This window comes from Streptopelia decaocto (assembly GCF_964273445.1).
Source record: "Streptopelia decaocto genome assembly, chromosome: 19".
Lineage (NCBI taxonomy): Eukaryota > Metazoa > Chordata > Aves > Columbiformes > Columbidae > Streptopelia > Streptopelia decaocto.
Window position 1 is genome coordinate 3,572,943 of NC_138674.1, and position 20,947 is coordinate 3,593,889.

Sequence of the window (20,947 nt, forward strand, 5' to 3'; positions counted from 1 at the left end):
GGTAAATGGATCGGGGCAGAAAGTCAAACAAGATTTTTGACTTCACTTTTGAGTACGAAATAACATTTATCCTACTGACACAAATATAGGGATATTGTGTAGATACAACAGAGATAAAATTCTCCATTTCTGTGATCTAGCTCTTTGAAGAAAGATCTAGGAAGTGCGTGCTGAAGTCACGGCAAGGATTAACTGCAGCATAGATAAAACGTTTTAAAAGGTCCCCCATGGGGGTTTTAATTTGAACAGTGAAATTCAGCTAAAAGAGCCTGAATTGCTGAAAACAAGAAAGAGAAATTATTTCTTGGTTTATAAACCCCTCTGGCAATAACTTCGGGGATGTTTTTATTTGCCATGGAAGACTGATGTCTCTCCCCCTTTTTTCTCCAACCACCAGGCACCTCCGGCCAGTCCATGCAACATTAGGTCTCTCCAGGGGGTTGCTCCTTTGGCTCAGCGCAGTTATTTTCCAGAGGTACGGAAACTCAATTTGCTAAAAATAGAGACGTCGGGCACGTAAGAACTCCAGCCAGAAAATGGGAATAAATACCCAAGTCAGTGTCTGCAGAGGAGAAGGCAACGCGGGCAGCTCGCTCAGGAGCAGCTCTCGTAGTAGGCGACTCGCTTGTTGATGGTGTCCCGGATCGCTCCCACCCGCTCCTCCAGCCCCGACAGCCTGGCCGATTTGGACATCAAGGCCTCGTTGCTTTCCTGAATTTCTGTCTCTAACGCTGAGGAGAGAGGCAGGAAAGGGTTATGCGATGATCAGACAGGAGGAAGGTGTGTTGGCCATGAGCCTCCCCAGTAGATTGGGCTGAACCTGCACCTCCCTCCCGCACAGCTCTGGTGGGGCGAGAAACACTAAAATACAACCGCTCCAAACAAAACCATTACTTTTGAATGCTTAAAAACATAAGCACGTGGAGGAAAATGTGCCCGTCAGCACTGCAGGCGGGGGGTCCCATCCACAGCCACCCACTCACCCCTGCAAACTCTACATTTACTGGCACAGCACCAGCAGATGCAGCCCAAATCTGCCCCATCTCACTGCCAAAAGTACGCTTGTCTTCCTCATAATTTATTTCCCTCACCCCACCAGGAGTGAAAATCCCTTCCCTAGTGTGTGAGACTATTACACTGAGGTCACAAAGAATCTTACTTTCCATCCTGAGCATCATGGCCAAAGTTTCCTCAAACAAAGCCTGTGCCTCCAGGTTGATGCTTTGCACCCTGCTGCCCTGCTCCCCCAAAGCCGGGCTCTGCTCCGTCCTTCTCTTCAGCTCAGCGTACATTTGTTTCACTTGTTCGAAAGCCTGTGGAAAAGCAAATAAGCGGTGCAAGTAGGATCAAGCAAATAGAGCGGGGGGAAAGAGGATTTTCTAATGTTGAATCCATTTTATTATAATTATTAAATGGGTGCTGCACCAGAGCTTTGCCATGATGTTATCATGAAAATGCTTAACTGTGCGATGTGCACTTTTCTACGTTTACCTTGTTTTACAATGAGGGTGGTAAAAATACAGGAACAGGTTGGCCAGAGAGGTGGTGGATGAACCATCCCTGGAGACATCCCAGGCCAGGCTGGACGGGGCTCTGAGCACCCTGAGCTGGTGAAGATGTCCCTGCTCATGGCAGGGGGGCACTGGGGGAGCTGGGAAGGTCCCCTCAACCCACAGTGTTCTATGATTCTATGCTCCGAAAGATGCTGACAGCTGTACGGGCTACTCTGCCTCAGGTGGGAGATACAGCAGAGGTAAGTTCCCAGAAAAAATCATTATGATTGAGAAAGCTTCTAGAAAAATTCAGTAGTGGGATACCGCATCAGATTAATAAGTGGCACAACAAGGCACAAGGCATGACCCAAACAGGAAAGGCTGCTTGGCTCATCCCGAACCATGCCAGGACACAGCTGGCTTTGCTGTCTAGTGACAGTGCAGCACGGCTGTGACCTCCGTCGCCAGTGACGTGTCCCATCGCGGTACCTGCTGCGCACTCCTGGCCTGCTCGCCTGCCTGCTCGGCCGTCTGTCCCGCGTCCGTGGCTCGCAGGCGGTTCTGGTCCGCCCCGCGCTGCAGCTGCGGGAGCCTCTCCATCAGCCCCTCCAGCTGGCCCGCCATGGACTTGACGTTCTTCTCGGCTGGACCAAGAACAGCCTCGATCTATAGAGAAAGCTCTCCACGTTAAGAAGGAAATCGCATCCAAACCCCAGCTCAGACGTGGCAGAAGTTGGGGCTTGTCTCAAGGACTCTTGCAGGGACCATGATGGGAGTTTAGGGAAGCACACAAGTGAAGCACAGCGGAAAAAAAATATCAATTTTTAAAGCAAAAGCTTCACCAGACCCCATGTCCCAGCTGCGCTGGGGCAGGACTCTACCACGCGGGGAAGTTTCCAAGGAGCACGGCACAGTATCGTTATTTGGGGGGTCACTGCACATCCCTCACCTCATCAACGCGCTCCTGGATGAACCGAAGGGAAGAGCCGGAGCCCCTGATCGCACCCCGGGCCTCCAGCAGCACCGTGTTCGCCCGTCGCAGGTTCCCAACCACCTCCTCCACGTTGCCCTCCACGGCATTCGCCCGGTTCCTGGGGAAACGTGGGGAACGGGCAGGAGTGAGCGTAAATAACTGCATGTGCTGCAAGTCAGGGTTGGAGAGGCAAAATAAGCAAGGCTGAGGGGGCTGCGATCTCACTTCTCCCCCTCTTCCAACAAAAAGCCCCCCATCTGGGCACACCACACCCCAGCCAGGACAGCAGGTTTCTTTTGAGAAAAGCGTTAGTTCCATTTCACACCCCAAAAGCAGAGGAGACAAACAGAAGGAGAGAGAAAAACCTTCTTTTAAACAAGCAAAGAAGCATTTATTTTGTAAGTGGTGCATGAAAAGGTATTTAAGGGGAAGCAATAACCACTGAAGCAGTTTCCAAGAACGCTTTCCTGCCTGCAGCAGGACTGTTCAGGCTGGGTCAGAGCTCCTTGCAGAAAGCCAGACTCCCTTGTCTCATCACTTCCAGCAGGTTAAGCAGGTGTCAGACTCTACCAAGGAGTTTACACACTTATCCCCTTAACCTTCGCGCTGGGATATTGCTGCAAGTCAACATGTGACAAAGTAGATGCTCCAAATTTGCAAGGACGCTCTGTAATTACTCTTTAAGGGACCACGGGATAATCCTCCCAACTTTCACCCAGAAAACAAATAGCCCATTTAATCTCCTCATGCTCTCTTGTGCAATTAGGATGTAGGTCACCAATATCAAGTAATACCAGGGCAACCCTGTTATTTCCCATCACAGGGACTCAAGAGGCAGGGAAAAGCCTCCATTACATTTCGGTAAAGACCTTCTTGTTCTAGTATCTACAACACAACCTGCTCTTGGCTGAGTTCTTATGTGGGGCAACAAGGAGGCACCTGTAGAGGTTGTAGACTCATTCTTTTAGGCACTATACGGACATAGAAGATCCTGAAGTAAACCTGAGATTGTGCAAGTCAGCACAGCTCCAGTAGAGTGAGATTTCAACCCAGCTGAGAACCACCATGTTACCTCCGGCTGTGTGATCATCAGCTGCCGAAAGCCCTTGAACCCCAACCGACCTGACTTGTTCCGCTTCCTGCTGCAGCCGCTTGGCCTTGGCGATGTCCCCGGCCGTCTGGGCGAGGACGCTCTCCGGGCACTGCAGCTTCGTCGCCAGGTTTTGGATCTCAGTCATTTTTCGCAGGACTGCAGCAGCATCCGTGGGGAGGCGCAGGGAGAGAACAGTCTCACTGATTTCCTGGATAACAGCAGGGTCCGTGTCCTTGTCTGCAGAGCAAACGGAGAGACGCCGTTGGAAACGGGCGAGGGGAAGGGCAGGAGCACGAACGCAAGGGAGGATGAGGGCAGGCGTCCAGCTGTGTGTCCTATCACACAGTCTCTTCATTCAGACAGCTGCCAGGGTCCACCCGGAATTTAATCCTCCTGAATTTAACGTACTTGTCATTCACATCAGGAAAACTCTCAGGAAAGGACTGAAATGATACCTTCAATTAGGCAACGAGACACCGTGGCTAAGTCGGAGCAGAGTCAGGTGAAGCTCACTGAGCAGACAAGGTTGTGTTTCAAGACGAGCTTTTTTTATTTCACAAATAAAAGTTTATAAAACTGAGGAATCAGAAGCAGGCAGAGCCCAAGGGACGTTAGTCCAGCAATTAGCTCAGAAATATCTTCACTCATCATTAACACCACGCAGCACCAAATGACCCGATTTTCTTATTCAGCTAATGCTCATGAGGATCATTATGTTATTACAATCTGTCTGCGAACAATAAGTCATCCCATTGGTTTATAGGACAACAAGGAATTCTCATCTGATTAATAGTCTGCTCCAGAGAAGATTTGTCTGTTTATCTCTGGTCAGCGGGTGCAAACTTCTCTGCACCGGGTCAATGGCGACTGCAAATCCTCAGAGGGCACCAGCCATGGGATGGGTTTGTCCTCGAGCCCCGAGAAGGTACGAGGCTCCGCAGCAGAGAGCGGGACCCAAAGCAAGATGTTGTCCGTGCTGCACACAAAAGACTGGCTGCTCCACAGCTTTTCACTTGTGTTAATTCAATTAGTTGTCTAGGAGGTAACATTGGAGAGCAGTTCCTGCAGGGATGCTGGAGACCCCTCTGTGAAGCCCCGCGCAGAGAAGGTCAAGTTGTGCGGTACCTCCTGCCCCATGGACCTCCCAGATGGCCCCCAAAGGTCTCTGTAAGGAGGCAGGGAGGGTCTGCCCTGGTGACATCCCAGGGAAGCTGACACACATAAAACATCCTGGATCAATTTGGGGTCAATCTGAACCGCAGAGTTGAGCCTGAGCAAGTCAGCTGGCCAAACTACAACTCCTGACAAAATTGCAGAACTTTGTACTGCTGAAATGTCTTCTGCTTTCAGAAAACACTATCCAAGCCTGCCTTGCTGTCTCAGAGGATGTGCATTACCTTTGCTACATAAACACCCATGCACAGATAAACCACACATCTGAGGGCTTAACTGGGGTGATACTCAGCTGTCTCTTTTGTATTGTACTCTCATACATATTATCACTGTAAAACATAAATCTTTCCATGCACAAACCAACCCGCGCACGCTCACTTTCCAACCTGCAGAGCGCTACCTGACAAGAAGTTTCGAACTTGCTGGATGAACTGCTGGATGCGCCGCACGTCTCCTTCTATCTGGGTCCTCGTTACGCTCATCTGGTCCGCGAGCCGCCGGGCATTGCTCTGAATCTGATTTGCAGATGTCTCTGTCGTCTTAATCTGCAAATGACAACATCCCGATGGAGCCATTTCTTCTTGATCTGGAATCCCAACAGCCCTACCCCAACTGAGTAACTGGGCAAGGCACTTTGATGCTATACTATTTCCCATTCTTAATATGCCACCACTTTAAAGGGTTATGTGTTAAGAGATTGAGGGTTGGATTTGCAAAGGAAGCTCTCTAAGTGGGGCAGCACTGTTTAGCTTTTTAAAACACCTTTGAAAAGGATTTGGAATGACTTTGAAAACTCACTTTATCTTTGCAAGCACCTGAGAGGCTGTAGAAACTCATGCAACAGCACTAGCGCACATACTCTAGATTGCATCAAATGTTAGAGCAGATACACCTGCGGATTCAGAGAGGTTTCCACATCACTACTTCTGCCATGCTTATCCCCAAACCAGGAGGAGGACGGGCTTCTGGTGACATTTCCAGAGCCGCTCGTGTTCCTTCAGCTCCGTGGCTCCTGTGCCGGAGGCACGCAAGAACCACGCACCCAGCACGGAGTCTCCCACTCAAAAACTCCTCAATTTCTGAAGCTGATCCAGAAGATCAAGCCTTGAATCCACTGTGAGTATTTTATGGCAGATGCTTCCTTCCACAGCTGTCCCCTCCCCAGGCTGGACACCAAAGGACCGAGCGCTGCCCACACTCACCAGCTGTGCCGTGTCCCGGAGCCGGGCGCTCAGGCTGCGGAATTCCCTGGCAGCTTCCCCGGCCGTAGCCAGGGCCCCCCCCGAGAGCGGGAAGATGCCGCGGCAGGGCCGGTCCCCCCCGCAGGCAGAGCCGTTGTCCCGCGGGCAGAGCAGGTTCTCGCAGCGGGCAGGGGCGCAGGTCTCAGCTCGGAAGCCACCGCAGATCTGCAAAGGGAGAGAGACCTCAGTGACCTCGGGGAGACAAACTGACACAGCCCAGGGGACGAAGTGTCATCAGAATCACAGAATCATTTTGGTTGGGAGAGAGCCTCAAGATCATGGAGTCCAACCATTCCCCACCCCTGGCACTGCCCCATGTCCTGAGAACCTCATGTCCATCTGTCCAACTCTCCAGGGATGGTGACTCCAGCACTGCCCTGGGCAGCCTGTTCCAATGCCCCACAGCCCTTTGGGGAAGAAGTTGTTCCTCACATCCAACCTCAACCTCCCCTGGCGCAACTTGAGGCCGTTTCCTCTGCTCCTGGCGCTTGTTCCTGGGGAGCAGAGCCCGACCCCCCCTGGCTCCAAGCTCCTTTCAGGCAGTTCAGAGATCAGAAGGTCTCCCCTCAGCTCCTGTTCTCCAGGACAACCAACAGACCCTTGGCCAAGGGAGCTGGGGAACTCGCTGTGCTTGCACAGGAGCTCTGCACGGGAACAGGGATGGAACCAGCTCTCCTAACGGGGCTGACAGCGGTACAGCCCAAATGACCGGAGAGCGTGACTGCATCTGAGCAGCACAGCCAGAGCTACAGACGTGTACGGCAGCGCTGGATGCCCAAACCTGAGACAGCAACACAAGGTCAGCATCTCCTCAGCACCCCAAGGTGGAGCATAAATAGGAGCAAAGCAGGACCTGAGCCCCAGCGGCTGACAAAGAATGACACAGAGCACGGAGCAAACGTCTCGTTTACTCTCAGGACAGCAACTCTTTCCCTCGTGGCAGGGGAACCCCGTCCAAGCTGTGCAGGTTGCTTTGGGAGGAAGAATGGGATGAGAAGACCCTGCCCTCCTGCCTGGACATCTGTAGTTTTAATTACATGGCATCTCCTAGAGTTACGTCCCAGCAAAAGCCACTGCAGCAGGGGCACACGCAAACCCAGAGCCCGTGCGAGCGCCAGCACTGGCTGGTCGCTTGGGAATGTGTTGGTGCCCTGAAAAGCAAAGGGGGGAGGTTGGTGGTCTCCACAGCAACCGTGCATTAGGAGACACCAAAATGGATCTCCATGGCAATAACAAAGCAGCGAAGGAGAAATAAAAGAAACATCGTGCAGAAATTAAGTGGGTCTTTGAGATAGAAGAACTGACACATGAGAAAGTCCTTGGAGGAAAAAGTGTGTGCCTAGGAGGGGGTGGTGGGCAACACTTCAGTATCTGTGATCCCCAGGCAAGGGATGCTCAGACAATTCTCCACTGATGTCCTAAAGCATCAGGTTGTTTGGATGCCAGTTATGAGTCTCTCTGGACAGAAACTTTGTCCTGGACTATTTGAGGAGGAACACATGACTGCAAGACGAGACTTCCCAGGCACTACAGAGCCCTCTTGAAAACCAGCAACGTGCAGTGGGGAAGTCAGAAAACCACTTTGCATCTTCACCTTATTTACGACAGGGGTCAGGTTGGGCGATGAGGCCATCTCGCCCCTCAGGGTCAGCAGTTGGGAGGTGGACTCGGCCAGCCGCCCCTCCAGCCCCGCGGCGCTGCTGCGGCTCCCCCGGGACTCGGCCAGCAGCCCCGAGGCTCCGCTGACGGTGCTGCTGGCATTGCTGGACGTCTGGAAAGCAGAGCTGATTGTCTTGAAGGCTCCTGCGGGAATAAAACCGATAAATGACACAAATGCCTCCGTGACTCATAAATGCAGCACAGCTACCGAAATGAAGGCGCTGACTATAGCCTGCGAGTGGATGCGTGCAGCGAGAGGAGGGGGACACGGAGTGATTAGTCACTACAGCACAATGAAAAAGCTCCTTTTATTTCCAAATGCCTTTCAGCCCTTCCTCCAGTGAGCTATAGAGCTTTCATGAAGGAGTGAGCTCCGGGTTGAGGCTGAAGATTGAAACAAAACTAAAGCAAGTTGATGTGCACACAATGATCCCAGGCTTTGCTCCATGCAGCCCCGAAGGGCTTTGGCAGGACAGGGCTCAGAGCCTTTCCCCGGCTCCCCCAACCACCCCAGCGTGGAAGGACAGGGACTTCCAAGCCCCGCTCGGCTGGAGAGGTGCTGAGCAAACCTGCCCACGTCCCAGGGCTGAGCCCTGCGCTGCAGCGAGGAGGGGGAGGCGGCAACGAGACACGTGGGGGGAATTAGCTGCAGCGGGGATTTGATGGCAGCCTACCACCAGCATCATCACAGGGCTTAATTAGCTCTTCTCTTAAGCGCCTGACAGCCGCCTGGCTCTCTTCCCCACCCCTCCATCCCTTCCATCTGCACACAACCCTCATATCTCAGCTGCCTCCCAGGTTCGGTGACACGTTCCCAGCGGGGCTCCCCGCTTCCCACTGCACCCCAGCATCGCAGTGTGTGCTGACCAGGGGCTGGGAATGTGGTGCCTGTGGAATGAGCCACCCAGCCCCAAAACAACAGAGCAAATAACCCCATAGCATGAAATCCCGAGTCGTGGAGCAGAGGCTGGGTGGAAAGCATCCCTCTCGCTGGGGAGGGAAGATGCGTTTGCCGCTTCTAAGCTGACAGAAGGTTAAAAACTCCATCTCATCCACCCAGCTGGTGGGAAACCACGAGGCACAGTCACGTTGAGGTAATTTAACGGCTGCAAATTAAGAGATATCACAGCTGCAGCGCTGTACCTGACAGATCTGTGCTGACGCTGCTTTCAAACTGGTTCTTCTTGCTCTGATACTGGGCGTTAGTGATAAGCAAGCTGCTGTTGAGGCCTTCGAGCTCCCTCGATAGAGAGGCAGTCTCATCCAGAAAACGAAGGTCAGGATTTATGCCTTGGACCTGCTCTCTGGGAGACAAAAAGCAGAAAATGTGATTTCAAGTAGAGCGCAAAGCACCTGCAGGCAGAGAGAAGGGGGCTCTTGTGCTGGGATGCTGCTCAAGAGGCACTTCAGAGCCTGGAGAGCTGATGACCGAGGACACGCCACGGCCTTGCAGCTTGTGGAGGCAGCAGAGAGCCACGAAGGGACCAGGCAAGATGCTGACTTTGGAATATTTCACACAGGACAGGCATGCGTGAAAGCACTGCTCTCGCATCCCTGCTCACCTTTCGACAGAGTGAGATTTTCAGATACGAAAAACAAAGCAGAAAATGTGCGCAAGCAGCTCAGTGCGCACACAATAAAAAGTCAGCGTCTCCTCCCGGCTAAGGGATGCGCCCGGTTAGCAGCATCCATCCCTCACCTGATGGCGGCCAGCGCATTGCCCACCTGGGCCAGGCTCTGCTCCGTCACCAGCGATCGGCCGAGGATGCTCTGCGCCTGCTGCACGTTGCCCTGCGCCTGCGCCAGGCGGGGGCCGAAGCGGGACCCCCCGCTCCCCGCGGGCAGGCGGGACGTGTTGTTGCTGAGGCCCAGCTGGTGCAGACGCAGGCGCTGGATGTCCCCGTCGTAGGCGCGGAAGCAGGGGTGACACAGCTCACAGCCGGGGTAGGTGCTGCAGTGGCCGCGCTGGCACTGGTCGCAGCGGGGACCAGTGACACCCGGGCGGCAGAGGCACTGGCCCGTGGTCTTGTTGCACCCCACGTTCTCCGTGCCCTGGAAGTCACAGTCACACTCTGGGGGATGGAAAAGTGGAGAGATGTCAAGGTCAAGCCCACCAAAAAGGTGGACAAAAAAGAATTTGATATGCATATGTAAAATCAGAGCCTGTTAACAGGACGCCAGCACAATCATAGGACACCGGCTTGGAAAGGACCACAAGGATCATCTGGTCCAAACATTTTTGGTAAAACCTTGAAGTCTAACCCCACCTATCGGCCCCTGCAGCATGTCAGGAGATTACGTGGGCAGAGGAATGGGAAGAGGCCCCGAGCCTGGTTGCTCACCCAGCCCCTGATTCCGCATGGCCAGACCAGCACGGCCAAGGGTCTCACCCAAGGCTGCTGGGATGGGACTGGGGGACACCTGGAGCTGCAACAGGGATTAACTGGGTGGCTGCTCCAGAGAGGAAAGTTTTGCAAAGAAAGGTTGGACCATCTGAAGCTTGTGGTCCCTTCCAACCTGGTATTCTATGACTCTTTGAATTTCTCTTGCACACTAGCATGGGAAACACCAATATCAGGGCACAGGCCAGATGCTCTTTCCCAGATAACCTGGGATTTCACGGTGCTAAGTAACAACAAGCCAAAACAAGGAAGATGCTCCTACCTGTGCACCCGATGCGGACGTCTCCATAGTGCCTATCTGGGCAGACCTGCTCCTGCATGGCCGAGCACGTCCGTCCCGTGAAACCCTCTCGGCACTGACACTGTCCCGTGAACTGCGGAAAGAGAAACCCCTCAGGGAGATGGTTCCAGCCACTTTCCTGGGAAAGCCAGCGCATGGACAGTCTTCTCTATTCAGCTCAGGTCCCAGGACGCAGGCTCAGCCACAGCGAAGCAAACAGCCTCCAAACAGCCCAAGCATGGCAAAGCAGAGTTCTAGGCTTTGTTTCAAAGACAAAGGAATCGCCCACAAGCAGCTGGTTTGCCACGTCAGGTCTCCTGCCTGCAGCGAGCTCATTTGGGACCTACCTTTGGCTCTCAGAATTTGTAATTTTTTTTTAATTTCACATTTAATGTTAATTTTCCCTGTTGTCTCTTAAGCCTGAAGTGACACACATGCTTTTCATTGACAAATGAGGATAATTAACTTGCACTGCCTGCGTGAAGATCTCTTATTAGGACTTCCTTACTAAATATCAAACCTTTTAAAACCGCTTATTTTTGTCTTGGTAATTACCACCTTCTTTCATTTTCCTGAATAGCCTGTCATAGTGTTTTCTAGGAAACAGGAAATAAGAGCAGGATGCGCTAGAGAATGCACAGCCCATTTGTGGAGGCTCCTATGGATGGGACAGTGGAGCCACCCAAGAGGTGTTTTTGATGCTCTGAGAGATCCCGGCACGGTGCTAAGACAGAACACTTACAGGTGCATGCATGAAAGAAGGCAAGGAAACAAAAAAGCACCATTGCTGAAATATGCTGAGTGTCCCCCAAGGATGCAGGGGTGGTACCTGGTTGCAGTGGGGGCTGCGGGAGCCGCGGGGGTGGCAGTCGCAGGGCCGGCAGCCGCGGCCGCTGCCCATGTCCCAGTGCTCGCCGGCGCACTGGTCGCACTCGTTCCCCACCACGTTGGGCAGGCAGGCGCATCTCCCCGTCTCGTCGTCGCAGGGCACGTTCTGCTGCGTTCCCAGCACGTTGCAGGCGCATCCTGAAACAGGGAGGGGTTTGTCACATTAAAAATGGGTGCTGAGTGCCCCGGCTTCCCACAAAGCCACATCCAACAAAGCACCTTGTAGCCACCCAAACGAGCGCAGGGGGAACAGGAGCACCCCGGGAAGCAGGGTTCATTTTAGGGTGTACTCACTGCGGCACCCCATGGGGTTGGCGTTGGCCAGCTGGGCAAACCCCGGCTTGCAGAGGTGGCAGCGGTCGCCCTGCACGTTCTCCTTGCAGACGCAGCGCCCTGTCAGCGCGTCGCAGACAGAGCCCGGCACGGTGCCGTCCGGGTCGCACTCACAGGCTGGAAACGGGCAGAAAACAGCTCTGGCGAGGGGCACAAGGAGTGGCCGGGGGGGTCTGTGGAAGGTGCTACAGTGGGGTAACCAGGCACTCACGCAAACAGGCTTCGGGATGGGTGAGATCCTGCCGCGGGTTGCGAAAATAGTTAGTTTTGCAGCGCTCACAGTTGTTGCCTTCGGTGTTGTGCTGGCAGCTGTCACACACACCCCCGCTCGCCCCTCCGCTGGCACGGTACAGCTCTGGGTCAAAGTGGCACGATGCCGAGTGACCATTGCAGTTGCATCCTAAAAAAACCCAACAAAACTGCTCAGTTAGTGCTGCAACCGTGCAAACCCCTCCAGCAGCAGCAGCTCCAGCACTAGAGGGAGCCCAAGTCCCCTGTGTGACACAGTGACACCCGCAAACCCCCCAGGACCAAGCTGGCATGGGCCGGACAATGTGGCTGAGCGCTGGTGCAGCCCTGCGGAGCAAAGCCCAGGTGCAAACGTGTCAAGGTGGCTTTTGCAGAGACATCCACATTAAAATCCAACCCCACAAAGCATCCCGGTAAAAGGTCTCGGAGCTTGCTGCTGCTGCTCGTGGGATTGAGGAAAGGTCTGAGGAAGAGGAGGGGAGAAGGCACTCGCCGTACTCTGGCACTCGTGGGGATCGTCGTCCTCTGCGGGTGCCCAGGGCCGGTCGTTGTAGAGGGCGGCGCAGCGATCGCAGTTGGGCCCGGCGGTGTTGTGCTGACACACACAGTGCCCGTGGACCTGCTGCACAGACGATGTCGCACCCTCCTGGATGCGTTCAGGCCTTCATCCCCCTCACCCCTTTTCCAGCACAGCCCTGTCCTGCTCCTGCCCCCACGCAGCCCCATTCTCTGCGCAGGGATGAAGCTCCAGCAACAGGGACAGGCTGCTCCTCACCCACAGCAACAGGGCGATTCCCACCACCTACCCAGGGGACAACCTCGCTCAAGGCAAAATAGACAAGCATACGAATCCCACAACAGCTAATAACCCGCACGGACAATTCCTCCTGGGCATGAAGGAGCTTGCTGAAAACTCCTGTGTGCCCTCCACCCAGTCAAGAGACAGAGCTCACCGCGGTGTGCAGGTCTCCCGAAGGGGCACAGTGGTCGGCGTGCCCGTGGCAGAAGCAGCTGCCAACCACCCGCATCTCGGTCACAGCGTAGAAGGTGCTGGGTGAGTGGTATCCCTGGCGTGCAATGTGGGGGAGCTCGGTGAAGTTGATCCGCAGGTTGGTGAACTGTCCCAGCTCTGTTGGGGACGGAGGAGAGGGGTGAGGGGACAGCAGGCGATTTGCATGGAGCAAGAGACAGAGGCATCAGCACGAAGAGCAGCGGATGAGGCATCAGTAAAGACCAAACGTTGTTCCTTGGCACCTGGGAGGTGCCAGGGCAGTTGTCAAACACACAGCTCAAGGCTTTGTTTGCTGAGGACCTGCTCCCCAATGGGGTTACCCCCGCTCAGCGCTCTCTACCACGTGTAGGAAGAACCACGAGGTGCATCATTCCCCTCGGCCCTTCTCAGATATAAAAGAGGCTGTTCACTTACTATCGACAGTCTGGCTGTAAGAGGTAGTGATGGTAGATGCCAGGTCTTGGACACTAAATTTCACCTTAGAAGAAAAAAAAAAAAAAGAAAGTTAAAAAGCAAGAAACACAAGGTGCTTTCTTCTCATGCTCTGGGCAGTACGTGCTCTGAATCTGCCTCTGCAGAACATCACCTAACACAAGGAAAAGGCTGCAGAGGATTTTGCAGGAAAACCAACATAACACCTTGCTTGCCACAAAGCAGGGAGCGCTTTCCTCCCCCCAGCAGTGCTGGGTGTTCACAGGCTCCATCCCTCACCAGGTGTCAGATGTGTCACAGATTTCCAGGCCACCACAAGTTTCTGCAGTACTGCACAGCCCGCCCGCCCCAAACCCAGGGAATGGGAACACGCAAGGGGGTCCCTGCCACAACCCCCCCCACATCCTACCTTGCCCCCGTGCAAAGTGTAGCCCTGCAGCGCCTGGCACCGAGCGTCCTGCCAGCTCTCGGGGGAGCCCCTGGGGACGCTGGGGAAGGCGGCGGCGCAGTCGGAAGCCAGGTACTGGTACACCTGCCAGGTCTTGCCGAAGTCGGTGGAGCGTTCGATCAGCATCGCCGCGGGCAGCGGTGACTGCAGAGCGGGAAAGAGGCACATCTGTAAGACAGCGCGTCCCAGCTGCCCACCCTCCACCCAGGGGGGCCTGTCCTCCTCTTCTTCCTCCTCCTTCAGGCTCAGGTCTCCACAGGATGCTGGAGCAATCCTGTCCCCTGCAGGTTACCAACCACTTTGGGGTCCTCCCCTTGGCCAACCCTGCTGCAGCCACAAAGTACGCATTGCACTGAAGAGGCTTTTCAGCAGGTTGGACCCCAGCATCCTGCTCTGCTCCTCCCAAACACCTGGGGAAATGGCCATGAAAACCCAAGGAAAAGGAGGGATGGGGGCTCTGGTGTGTTTCCTATCAGGAGCTGCACACAGAGATCCCCACAGCTCGTGGGGAGCCAGTGGGGCCCATCCACCCTCATCTGTGACCCCCATGTGAGATGCTGCACACGAACCCTGAAGTGAAGCAGGATGCTGCTGAGCTGGAACGTCTGGTCCAGGTCCAGCTGCAAAGAGACGCGCTCGATGCCTGCGGGCACAGAGAGGAAAACAAACACTTAGTTGACTGAGCTAAGTTATTTATTTCTTTTTTCTTCCTTCCAACCTGTAATAAGGAGTGATGGTTTTAAACTAAAGGAGGGAGATTCAGGCTGGACATGAGGAAGAATTGTTGGCCCTGAGGGTGGTGAGAGCCTGGCCCAGGTTGGCCAGAGAGGTGGTGGCTGAACCATCCCTGGAGACATCCCAGGCCAGGCTGGACGGGGCTCTGAGCACCCTGAGCTGGTGAAGATGTCCCTGCTCATGGCAGGGGGGGCACTGGGGAGCTGGGAAGGTCCCTTCAACCCACACCATTCTATGATCCTACTGAATTCCACACCTCCTGTCTTCCCTGCAACGCCGTTTATTGCCGGGGAGCTGCGGTGACCCCGCTGTGGCACTCACCGTTCTGCGATTGCCACCATCGCGCGTGCCCGGCCGAGGACAGGACGTTCTCCACGCGGTGCCCGTTGTGGGTGTGCGGCAGCCGCGAGTCGCACCGGCAGCACCTCATGCTCCACTGGAACAGAAGGGGTGCGTGGAAGGGACCATCCCGGCTCGGCCGGAGGGAACGGCCCCACTGCAGACCCGGGGGAGAGGGGCCCAAGTGCAGTGAGGACTCACCCACGAACAAATGGCATCAGTGAAGCAGGTTGATCAGAGATCTGAAGAACCATGATCAATAAAACTAACAATATGTAGGGCCTCTTCGCATCCCATTAAAAAAAAACAACTCATGGTTTTACAAACTGAGAGCTAAAACCAAAATGCTTTCGACTAAAGCACATTTTTGGCAAATCGTCAAAAATGCATATTTCTTTTTTAAGCAAACCCCCTGTTTTCCACAATGACAGCACTTAATAGAAAGCTCTTTGCAGCTTTTCAGGATCAGCTTGCCTTTTCCACTCAGCCAAGGGGCTGTTTGTTTGGGTGAACAGAAAGGCCTTTCTCTCGCATCCCAAATCCCCGAGCGATGCTCAGTCCCTCGCTCTCCCCGGGGAGCGGAGCGGCAGCAAACAGCTCGGCGGGTGAGAAGTCAAGCGGCTCAAAGTTCAGCCCTTCACTTATGTAACTCAGGGAGCAAACAGAGATGTGGCACACGGAACGCGGGGACAGGAGAAAACTGGGTCCCTGAGGAGCAAACAAATACCCAAATTTTGACTAACCAAGCAACACTCCGTGCAAGCGCTAACACGGGGCCGTGCGGTACATGAGCAGCCTCCAGAAATGTGTAGAAAGGAGCAGGAAGGAGATTGAGCAAGAGATGGGGAGAGGGGAAGGTCATGAAATGAAGTGCTGGCAGCTCCAGCCCACTGGGATGGAGAAGAGGTGAAGAATGAAGGATGAAGAAGATCCCGCTTTCCCTAAAGGTTCCCAAGTTTGGCCTGTACGACCTACAGGGTAATGCTGTCCCAAAAGGAAATGCGGTGTGAAATTCTTCAACTAGAAAATCAAGTTGGGTAGTAGAGCAGCCTCCCAAACAGAGCACTGGGACATGCGCTTCGCACCGACAAGTCCCAAAGCCCAGAAATTGAGGAGGATGGAGAACAGTGTTTGCCAGCGATGGCAGGTGTGGGGCAGGATGGCTCGGAAAGGTCGTCCTGGGAGAAAAGTGGGTTTGGGGGAGAGGAGGGGAATGTGCCTGGCACAAGGTGTGACAGCTGACACCAAGAGGGCAACGAGATACCCACAACAAGGGCTGGGGTGGCATTAAGTGACAGCAGAGACACGGGCATGTTTGGGACCCCAGTGATGAGATCGGCTTTCAGTGGCAGAGCAGAGACACTGGTGACAAGTAACCCTGCACTAAAATCTCAGTATCTGATACTTAAACAAATGAGCCAACTTGAAACCAAACAGGCCACACGGGCTGGGTTGGCAGATCTGAGCTGCTGAGAGATGGTGGCCAAGGGACACAGCGGCACCGAGATTTCTGGTGTCCCCTTGCAAGATTAATTTATGGTTTATACATATTCCTTACTCCTGAAACAGGCTCACCTAAGTCAGCCAAGCCTCTTATAAAAAAAAGGACTCAGCTTCATAAGAACTACTTTACTTTTACTACTTACTGTCACACAAAACCACACCAAGTGTGGGTGGCTTTGACCAGAAAGCACCAGCTGGTCCCCCAGCAGATACCCAGATGTTCTCCAGTGCAGAGCCCGGCAGCAGCAGACAGATGTGAGCTCACAGCTGGGCTCGGTTTTAGCAGCGGACTGATGTGAGCTCACACCTGGGCTCAGTTTTAGCAGCGGACTGATGTGAGCTCACAGCTGGGCTCAGTTTTAGCAGCGGACTGATGTGAGCTCACAGCTGGGCTCGGTTTTAGCAGCAGACTGATGTGAGCTCACACCTGGGCTTGGTTTTAGCAGCGGACAGATGTGAGCTCACACCTGGGCTCGGTTTTAGCTCCTAACAAAGCCCAGACCTGACTCTGCTCTGCCCCTGGGCCTGGGAATTTTTCAGCAGTTGGGCAGATATTGAGATCCTCACTTAAAACTGATCTGTTTCCATAATATTTTACACAGTCTTTATGTTCTGTCTATAAATATCCCAGAACAGGAGTTGGCCAACTACAATATTTATAACAATATTGCAGAATAAGCAAACAGAGAAATCAAAATATATAATCATGCAATTTCCATGGCTCTACCAACTCCTCCTGGCTCTGCCAGTTAGAATCAGAAATAATATAATCGGGTCCAGGCAGAAGAACTCATTTCAGATAATGACTACGAGCAGCAAATTGTCAGGAAACTACCGGAATTATCCTCAGAAATAATCCAGCAAACAATTCCCGAACATTATTAAACTTCACAACAGTTCTGAGTGTGATTAGCAAAGGGAGCAGGAAAGCTTTCTGCGAGGGGAAAGGTTAATCTCGGCTAAATTATTCATTAGGAGTGATTCACGCATACTTATCAGCCCATTCACACAGCCACAGGCACAAGTACCTTCTAGGAGCTACAATGTAATGTTGGCAGTCAAGATGCAACCAGATTTAAAAGAAAAGATGGAGCTTAAAGTGTGAGACAGACTCTCCCCAGGCTGAGCTTAGTGAGAAAAATCTTTGCCTATTTTTTTTTAACCTCTTTTTTTTTTCTCCTCCGACTGTTTAATTAAGGCTAAAATTAACACTGGAAGAAGCAAAATCCATTTCACGTCCTTGGTGCAAATTGTGAAACCCTTCTATTGCCCAACAGGACTTGCTATCACTGCCAGGATGTGTCTCAAAGTTCCTCGGGACAGAGGGAATTACCAAAAATGACAATCCAGAGATTCACCAAGTGCACACCTTTCCATTTGGTTTTATCCGCAATCACAGCAACAGACTTGAAATAGAGCAGGGTTGTGCGAATACGTGACAAAGGGACAAGGGTCACTAAGCTGGGTCACCCCACCACACCCAAAAGTCCCACCCCATGAGCTACTGCCCCAAAACAAGAATCCTGTGTTTGGGGATGTGGGGCTGAAAAGACAAAAGTTTTAGGTCTGCAGGGAAGCCACTGATCACCCTCTGTGCCTCCGGCTACAACTGAGTCACCCAGATGGGTGGGGAGGTTCAGAGATTAAAGGAAATTCCTCCCAGGCTTCTAAAAGGTAATTGAGGAGGCAGTCACTTTAGAGAACAAACAGATTCAGGAGAATAAACAGATTCCTGCTTTAGAAATAAATGGTGGAGGGGGGCAAAAAAAATCCATGTAGAAATAAAAAACAACAGTTGTAAAAATTGTCTATATATACTCCATCAGGCACCGGGTGCATGTAGGGATGTGGGTGCAGCCCCAGCCCTCCCTGTGCTCTCTGCAGTGGATTTTTGGGTCTCCCCATAGCCCTGCAGCGGGTTTTTGGGGCTCCCCACAGCTCTGCAGCGGGTTTTGGGGGCTCCCCATAGCTCTGCAGTGGGTTTTTGGGGCTCCCCATAGCTCTGCAGTGGCTTTTTGCTGCTCCCCACAGCTCTGCAGCGAGTTTTGGGGCCTCTCCATAGCTCTGCAGAGGGTTTTGGGGGCTCTCCATAGCTCTGCAGTGGGTTTTGGGGGCTCCCCATAGCTCTGTAGCGTGTTAATGGGGGGTCCCCATAGCTCTGCAGTGGGTTTTGGGGGCTCCCCATAGCTCTGCAGTGGGTTTATGGGGGCTCCCCATAGCTCTGCAGTGGGTTTTTGGGGCTCTCCACAACGGGTTTTTGCTGCTCTCCTGCTCTGACCTTGTGAAGCAGCTGCTGCCCAGCCTCCCATGCTTCCCCACTCATGCAGGGGCAGAAAAACCTCAGACAATTTTAAGCTGATGGACTCGGACCAAAGTATTTTAAGTAGCTCTAGCTGCCATTTTAATATGAGCAGAGCGCCTTTGAAATAAAACCTCTTGGCATAGGTGTGCAACCCAAAATAAACCGAAGTTATTCAGCAGCAAAAATAGGAAGCTGCTTCTCTCCAGTCACGAAACGAAGACCTTTCTCAGCCCTGGAGACCTTGCTGGTCCCGAGTTTAACCCAGCTCGGTGTCAGTGAGAGCCACTGTGTCAGTCGGGCTCCTGGCACACAGCCTCCCATATGGGAGCCTCGTGTCATCTTGCACAATATTGTATAGGAACAGTAATTACTGTCCCGGGTTTATCTGGGGACAATCTGGAAAGCAGTGGGAAGGTATGTGTATAAAGAGGAATTGAGGGTTATTAAAAAATAGAGGGAGGCAGCGGGAATAAGTTACCTTGGGAACAAGGGCACCTGTTAAAGCCAAGTTACGCAGTTCTCTGTTCCAACCATTTGCGTTCCCTGTCAACGCCGGCTGCAGGACATCACAACAGCGAAGGACTCAATACATTTTCTATGGGAAAATGCAGTAGAAGTTCCCCATGGTTACGTCATCAAGGTTAAACTTCTCAGGGAGCAATTGGTATTTGCTAAACTGGACCACGCTTCAATTTTGAGACTGAGATATCGCTTCGCCATTAACAACTAATGTCACATCCCTGCTCGGCCAGTCAGAAGTGACGCTGGAAAATGAGCTCAAAAAAATAAATAGAGGGCTCTGCCCCCCCAGCTTTACTGGTGATCCCCAGACTCAGAGGCGAGAGCAGAGATTTGAACAAACATCCTAAGTATGGGGTTTAAGGAAATGAAGTTCTTTTTTTTTGCTTAAAAACAAGCATGTGGGTGCCTGTTTTCCTCACCCCGTCTGTTCTCACATCATCTCTCCTCAGCAAAACTTCATTTAAAATCTGCCAGGATGACAGTCTGCAAACCCATCCTGCACCAGTTCATCTCCTCCCCCCGCACGCATCGCAGGGTCCTGTTGCCTCTGCGACTTGTCTGCGAGGGAATGACGTGATGTCTCCCAGCATATGTGTCAATTTGCAGCCATGTGGCAAAGGAAAATACAGAGAAAGGAGGAGGAGGAGGAAAAAAAAACTGATGGGAAACAGGCTTTTTTTGCTGCACATTCACTGCAGGTAGGGGCATATCCCTGCAAATAGCAGGGTGTGTCTGAATGCCAGAATAAAATGAGATAAGCACAGAGCAGCAACTCATGTTGCTGTGTTACCTTCAACAGGTCGGGAATACAAATTACCCAGTGCAAAGCCCTGACGTGATGAAGCCATACCCCAAATTACGAGCCCTGCTTTGAGCAGGGAGATTTGGACCCTCTGCAGTCCCATCTGGCCACGATTATTTCATGATTTACAGATGCATTTTTCTGTGTAAAAGACTGGAGTTTGACGACGTGGGCCTGCAAAGCCAATGAGCGGGGGGGCACGGTGGCTTTCGGTGGGTTCTCCCCTGTTCCTACACGCCTGGGGCACCCAGCGTGGTTGGGATCCGCACCGAGCTCCTCGGTCGACTCATGCAGGTGGGCAAGGAGATGGCAGCAATAAAGCAGACAGAAGCATCAGTCTTGCACATACTCCCTTTTGCAGACATTGGCCTGTATTTTTGGAAGCAGCCAAAGACTCAGCGCTGAGACAACCCAGGGAGAGATGCTACAGATGCAGCTGTGACTGTCTGTCAGCAGGAGCAGGAATCCTCTCCTGCCCCACAGAATCACGTTCCCATCGCTAAACTCAAGGATTTGGCTTCTCTGGTGCCTCTCATCTCAATTCCTGCCTGGATGACCCCGTGTCACCACGACACAAGAGGTGATGAAGGTGACTTCTCACCCTTCCTCCCTCATACCCACCAAGCGCCCAGGAAAAGCGGGTGAGAGCGAGAACAAAATCTTGCTCCTCGACCTTATGCAAACAACATTTTAATACCCAAAGTCTCGCCGGGTTGGGGCGTGAGGATCCACGCGGTCACTACACGCGCAAACTGCAGGATGCGGGAAGCAGAGCAGCGACACAAGCGCAAGGACACCCAGTTTCGCTCTTCTCTTGGTGCAATACTTCACAGTGTACACAGCGTGCTTTGGGTACTCTTCTAAATTAATAAAATAATCAGAAAAAAAATCTAGCTGTTTTCAAGTTCTGAATGTGTCTTTGAGCTGAAAGCACTGCACACATACAGAGAAAATAAACGCTCTCCGTGCAGAGAAGCGACGATCTCGCTGGGTGCGAACGCTGTGGCACGAGCACGGCCACGGCCAGCCAAGCAAAGAGCCGAGGACACGCTCAGGGGACCAAGAACC

General features: G+C 52.9%; 1 protein-coding gene across 1 annotated transcript; it reads right to left on the bottom strand.

The window, feature by feature from the left end:
* Nucleotides 1–282: 282 nt before the first annotated feature.
* LAMB3 (laminin subunit beta 3) lies at nt 283–19,073 on the bottom strand. The gene is made up of 21 exons (XM_082069303.1): nt 19,034–19,073; nt 14,733–14,847; nt 14,246–14,319; nt 13,638–13,820; nt 13,211–13,274; nt 12,738–12,913; nt 12,283–12,406; nt 11,747–11,935; nt 11,497–11,652; nt 11,144–11,340; nt 10,297–10,408; nt 9,332–9,704; nt 8,776–8,936; nt 7,568–7,776; nt 5,935–6,138; nt 5,133–5,277; nt 3,589–3,796; nt 2,443–2,584; nt 1,983–2,159; nt 1,160–1,313; nt 283–731 (listed from the first exon to the last, which is right to left on the bottom strand). Exons 2-21 carry the CDS (start codon nt 14,839–14,841, stop codon nt 595–597), a joined length of 3,294 nt encoding a protein of 1,097 aa, XP_081925429.1. The 5' UTR covers nt 14,842–14,847; nt 19,034–19,073; the 3' UTR covers nt 283–594.
* Nucleotides 19,074–20,947: the final 1,874 nt, after the last annotated feature.

What these genes read in the sequence shown, in the direction of transcription:
- LAMB3 (XM_082069303.1), bottom strand. Translation starts at nt 14,841, where the DNA reads ATGAGGTGCTGCCGGTGCGACTCGCGGCTGCCGCACACCCACAACGGG. An exon ending in TCCGGGACACGGCACAGCTG is followed by an intron (nt 5,278 to 5,934) that starts GTGAGTGTGGGC and finishes TGTCATTTGCAG; the next exon opens with ATTAAGACGACAGAGACATC. An exon ending in AGGCCAGGAGTGCGCAGCAG is followed by an intron (nt 1,314 to 1,982) that starts GTACCGCGATGG and finishes GCTTTTCCACAG; the next exon opens with GCTTTCGAACAAGTGAAACA.